At 38.7% G+C, this 6,000-nt stretch overlaps 1 protein-coding gene across 4 annotated transcripts in view; it reads left to right on the forward strand.

Annotated features, from left to right (window-relative positions):
• MTR (5-methyltetrahydrofolate-homocysteine methyltransferase) overlaps nucleotides 1–4,125 on the forward strand; it is a 51,442-nt gene extending 47,317 nt beyond the window's left edge. For all 4 annotated transcript variants that reach the window (XM_054821891.1, XM_054821892.1, XM_054821893.1 and 1 more), the window contains 4 exons: nucleotides 337–537; nucleotides 1,789–1,981; nucleotides 2,752–2,864; nucleotides 2,995–4,125. In XM_054821891.1, coding sequence (XP_054677866.1) covers nucleotides 337–537; nucleotides 1,789–1,981; nucleotides 2,752–2,864; nucleotides 2,995–3,081 — 594 coding nt within the window. In that variant the 3' untranslated portion in view covers nucleotides 3,082–4,125. The remainder of the gene's footprint in view (nucleotides 1–336; nucleotides 538–1,788; nucleotides 1,982–2,751; nucleotides 2,865–2,994) is intronic.
• The last annotated feature ends 1,875 nt before the right edge of the window (nucleotides 4,126–6,000 follow it).

A 6,000-nucleotide genomic window follows, 5' to 3' on the forward strand; every position in this document is an offset into this window, starting at 1 on the left:
GTGTTCCTCCTTTTGCAATAATTTGTCTGCAGAATAAGCTGTTATATCTTGCTAGCTGTAAATAGAAGCAAAACATCTCTCTATATGCATCCAGTACAGCATCTCTCTCCTTTGACATTTTGTTCTTGAGTGATCCAAACACTCTCAGAGTAAGAGAGGGTTTTTTTCTTCTAATTTGAGTACAAGAAAGCCATCATGGCTCAAAGACTAGTTAGGTGTTTGCCAGAAATGTCTTAAGCCCTTTAGTCTTAATACTGGTCTTCAGATTAATAGTGCACTAACACTTAATATATTTTTAAAATGTTCTGATTTATTGCACTTTTTTTGTTACCTTAGGCTGAAAAGGACTCTGCCTGCACAGATCCATATTACTGCCTCTCTGACTTCATAGCACCACTGGATTCTGGCATTCGTGACTACTTAGGCCTGTTTGCTGTGGCCTGCTTTGGAGTAGATGAGTTATGCAATGAATTTAGGAAACAGGATGATGAATACAACATCATAATGGTAAAGGCTCTTGGTGATCGGTTGGCAGAGGTATGAGGTTTTATCACTTGTTTCCATGCAAATTTTCTGACTGTGTACTAGATTTGCTTGACAGGTTGCTGTTTCAAGTTTTAGCATAACCTTAGACTGTTGCCAGTAATGTGTGCTCTGCATTAAATCAGAAAGTGAACTGGCTCTACTAAAACTGTCTGGAGAGGAGAGTCCTCTTCTGAGCCAGAGGGGACTCCGATGTCCATATCTTCCAGCTGCAAAGGCATCTCTGAGTTCTTGATGAGGATTTTGATGATTGATAGAATTTCATAGTTTTGAAAACTACAAATGTTTAAAAAGATCTCTTTAAATCTTCTTTTATCTACACAAGAATGTGTTGGACCCAGGCATGACCTACCGATTCTATTCTTGAATAGCAGCAGACATGCCTTCTGCTGTAATGGTGACCATGCAGATGTATGCAGGGTACGAGTCTTTTGACTTAACATGTCTTAGGCTTAGACAGACATGCTCTTAGAGCTCTAACTGAAGCAGTTTAGAAAATGTTGTCCCTTCCCTCCCACCCCTCTTTCCCCACCTGCCTACCCTCGTGCTTACACCTAAGTAACCACGTTAAAACTTACAGCAACGTCAGTGCAATGCAAATGGGGTTAGCTCTAGTCGTGTATTTCAAGCTGTAAGAGTTCCAGAAATTGTTATTAGATGCCATTTAAAGATACTTACTGAAGTGGAAATTTCTCCTGAAGGCAACCATTGCTGGCAAAATAGTGTGAGCTGTAAGAGCAGTTAAGAAAAGCCGTTGCTCACTTTCAGCTAGAGGAAAGGTCCTCTCCTAAAAATAGCAGTGGCACTTGCTTACATCTGACACTAACATGGATGCAAGAACGATGTAGCCTTCCATAGCTAGACCTGGACGGTCAAGACCTAATGACTTCAGTGCTATAATGATGTATTGCTACCATAGGCTACTAATGAACCTCATCTTTTCTGGTTACTTGTCCACATCTCTACCTCTTTGAGTACATAGGATTTTAAAGCAGGACAACTGAAAAAAACACCATCTACCAATAAGAGAAAAAACTAAAATACTTGAATTAGCAAAATAAATCTTGTATGTGAATTTTAATGCTACCAAATTTCTCACCTGCAATAAGAGCCCCCTTAAAAATTAAAATGGGAATGGGGAGAAAGCCTCTATCATTGTTTGTCTTCATCAAATAGCTGTTGCATCAGTCTGCACAAATTAAAAAAAAAAACAACACAATAAAAACCTTTGCATTCTATTCCAAGGCATTTGCTGAGGAGCTCCATGAAAGGGTTCGAAGGGAATTCTGGGCTTACTGTAGTACTGAGCAGCTAGAACTCTCTGACCTTCGCAGAATTAAATATCAGGGAATTCGCCCTGCCCCTGGATATCCAAGCCAGCCTGACCATACAGAAAAACTCACCATGTGGAAACTTGCAAACATTGAGGAAACAACAGGTACCTCTCTCTGCTTTACTACGTTTCTTAAACTATTTTCATGCGATGAAAGATTGAAATGTCGACAAAACAGCAAATTGGGTGGTGCAGAGCATGCCCACAAACCCCAACAACAACAAAAAACCAAACCTGAACTGAAGCTGTTCTGGGAATTGCTGTCTTCCCCTTTTCATTGCCGTTTTTATTTTGCCTCATTCAAGGAAAAATTTGCAAAATACTGCCAGTGATTTTTGTGCAGGAGTTGTGTCCCTAATTAGCAGATTGCATGCAAACAGGATTCTGCTGCACAGAGAAAAATTCTAGCATCCTTATGGTTGCAAGAAGACATTCCAGGAAAAAAGCCAGTTCAGCAGTGTATTTCCTGGTCCACAGAAGCCTTGAGATAGTTACTATTAAAAAAAGGAATGAATTCCATTTGTTTTCCTCTACTGTTTTACATGTCAGACAATTCACTGCTACTACCACAATTCCAGAAATACCCTCCTGTTATTCAGAACCTCTAGTTAGCCATTTCATTCACCAAAATATCTAAGTTTTTTTCCTTCAAACTGTACAGTTACTCTACAGTAATACAGTAATGAAAGCCTGCAATATATTTAAAGCTATGTGTATTTTTTAATAGATAAGAAGCAGAAAGTGGTTTTGGTTTTAGTTTATCTGAAAGCTTTTTGGGTTTTGAGTTCGCCTGAAGCTGCCCAACAAAAAAAAGGCTCTGACTTTATGCTTATCATTAATTCAGAGAGTAAGAAAATTTTCATTCTCTTTTCCAGGGATTGGTTTAACTGAATCACTAGCAATGATACCTGCTTCTGCAGTTTCTGGCCTCTACTTTTCCAGTCCCAAATCCAAATATTTTGCTGTTGGCAAGATCTGTAAGGATCAGGTAACTTGGACTGTCCATTGTGGTAATGTTACAGCATTCAAAAACACCTTATAAGCAGACGTTCCAAAATATGTAAACAGTAAAAGTTGGAGTTTCCAAATCTTCATCATGTTTTGTGGTCCCTTTGCAGGTTGAAGATTATGCATGGAGAAAAAATTTGTCTGTGGCAGAGGTGGAGAAATGGCTGGGACCCATTTTGGGATATGATACTGAATAACTGTGACGCTTGTGGGCGAACATTTTCTTTTGATGGCCTATTTGCCAGAAGGAACAAGAAAATCCAATGAGAAAATCCTTCCCACTGAAAACAGCTTTCTTCCATGCATCCCAATAGCTTGTCCGATTGGTTTTAAATTTTGATCAAGGAACTTATGCTTCAAATCTGCCCTGTGCTCTTGGCTTGGGACCATGAATGCATTGCAGATCTCTTAGTCATAGCAACATGCTTTTATTTATTTCTTGCATAAATACTCTAGCTGAGCAGCTAGATGCAGGGTTAGATGTGGAAGCTGCAAAGCCCTCCTGTCCTCAGGAAGGTTTTGAAATCAGGGGCAAGAATTTCTGTCCCATTGGCTGCAGATATACTGAACAGAATTTGACTTCTGTTATTTTAATGTGTTTTGGCAAGTCCAGGTACAGAAATATGATGTAATTTTTCTGTAAGGTCAGCAAAGGTTTTACACTGATCAAGAACAACTGAAGTACAACAGATCTCCTTTTTTAAAACCTGTCTGTTCCATATTTAGGTCTTGTGATTGGGAACATACGTTGTTCTCTCAGGTTTTAAAATTATTTTGTGATTATGAATGTAGTTAGGAGTATCAAAATAATACAATGCATTATTAGAGATGCTGTATTATGACAGAACGTGAACTGGGATGACAGAGCCCATGGGGTTGTCCATCTCATGCTGCTTCTTCCTTTCTGCAAGCCACAATCTGTTTCTACTCTGTATAAAGGGTAATGGCACTTCCTACCTTAGAGCTGTGTTGTGAGGCTTAATTCATATTTAAACAATCTTTTGTATGTGAAAAGTATGAGAGAAGCATAATTGTTACTACAGACAGAAAGCTTGGAGCTGGCTTCAGTGTTTTACAAACTCTTTAAGCTTGCAGGTACCTGGATTTTAAGAGCAAATAGTAGCAATACTATCATAAGTAATGCAGTTAATACTGTAGGCTTGTTCTTCAGATTTAACACTGAGCTAATTGTTCATAGCTTTTAATAATCTTTGAAAAGTGCCTCAGGTATTATTTAAATGCTAATTTAGTCAAATATTATGACAGAAACCCCTCATTTTTCTGGTCTCTAATTGTAAAGAAAAGACCAATATTATAAAGAGAATGTTCTTTTAAATAGTTTATCTGTAATCTATTAATAGCTGTATAATTTTTGTAATGTCTTCAACTGACTTGATGCTAAAAGAATCATCTTGTATCAACAGTTTAATAAAGGTTAAGCTGTCAATGGTGTTATCCTATTAGAATCCTTTAAATGGAAACAATAAAATGTGTCTGAACAGATAATGTCAAAATTAATATGCACATTGTTCCGGGAATCTGAAAGCATAAAGGCTGCTATGGGCTTTTTAAAGTAGGTGAGTAAGTGTGTTCTTAACTGAATGTTTTAGTATGTCTCATCCTTTAATGACTTACAAAAATAATTTCTGCATGGATCTCCCCCCCCCACACACACATGAAGGGACTTGAGGCATGTCCTTGTTGATCAGCTGATTCTTGTTGCTGGAATGGTTCCTCAGTAGAATGCTCTTTTAGATTGCCAAAAACTGAGGTACTGGAACAGGTTGCCCAGAGAGGTTGTGGCTGCCCCCTCCCTGGCAGTGTTCAAGGCCAGGTTGGATGGGGCTTTGGGCAACGTGGTCTAGTGGAGGGTGTCCCTGCGCGCAGCAGGGGCGTTGGAACTACATGATCTTTAAGGTCCCTTCCAACCCAACCCATTCTATGATTCTATGAAAATGAGTAAAAACATTCTTCATATAAAGGAAAATTTGTTCCTGAAATATGTAGCCTATAACAATTGAAATCCTCTTTGCTTTCTTTTTGATACTTGCACATCTGCAAATCAATTTAATGCTCGGAATATCTCCCCTCCACCACTCTTCCATATTATTATTTGGAAGCAGAGTGCCATATTAGTCTGAAACTGTGACCATGTAAATGAGGTCAAAGTTTGACTGGTACAGCTTGGTTCCTTTACGTCTTTATTTCGCCAAAATCAGCCACACATAGTTCAACGTGTACAGCTTTGGCACAGTCAGACCACCAGAGCTGCATGGCAGTGGTGGTGTTACCTTGTGTACAAGCAAAGGGTTTCAAATGGTGTGTGATTACTTTATCCCTTCACACATGACATCATACACTGATAAAGATCTTCATCTTTGCCTGCAGAACTTGTCATTGTGAGAACCTGTTTGGAAGAATTACTCATTGTTATCATGCAAATGTTTTTACCAAGTACAATTTCTTGAAGTTTGTTGGTTGACGCTTTGAAAAAGTCTTTGAATAAGCTTAATTCTCTCCAGAAGAAAGGTAAATGGTGAAGGAAAAGGCCCTCGTAGTTCTACCGGGTAAGGCTATTTCACTTCCATGAAACTGTGTTGAAAAACTGTGGTAGGAATATACCTCTCTAGAGCAATGACATGGAATGGATACTGTCCGGGAAAGACTGACAATGCATAAAAGATTTTTGCAATGCTTTTCTAAGTGCTACTAACAAAAGGTACAAGATGATGAAAAATTAAGAATGCTTTGTGAACAATTCTAGTTTAATTCTTGTGAATAATTTACTTTAGATAGTGATTTTTTCCTTTTTTTTTTTTTTTTTTTTTGTCTCCCTGTAAGTCAGGCCAGCAGCCCAGAGATCAAATTTTGAGGCACATATCTTAATTAATGGGTGTCAGTGGGGAATACTGTCCCCAGACCTGCCCCTTCCTTCTGAGCTCTGTTCCAGTGCTGCTGTTACTCTTGGGCAGATTGTACTGCAGTTTATTTTGGGGTGGAGGTGCCACCGTAGGTCAGGCCATTCCTCAAAAAACCCTCAAAACTCACATTTATTTTTTGAGTATTTGAGCATTTTCCACAGCTTTCTGATGAAATTTGTGAATCTTCTGCTTCCT

Source organism: Grus americana, chromosome 3 (assembly GCF_028858705.1).
Source record: "Grus americana isolate bGruAme1 chromosome 3, bGruAme1.mat, whole genome shotgun sequence".
Taxonomy (NCBI): domain Eukaryota; kingdom Metazoa; phylum Chordata; class Aves; order Gruiformes; family Gruidae; genus Grus; species Grus americana.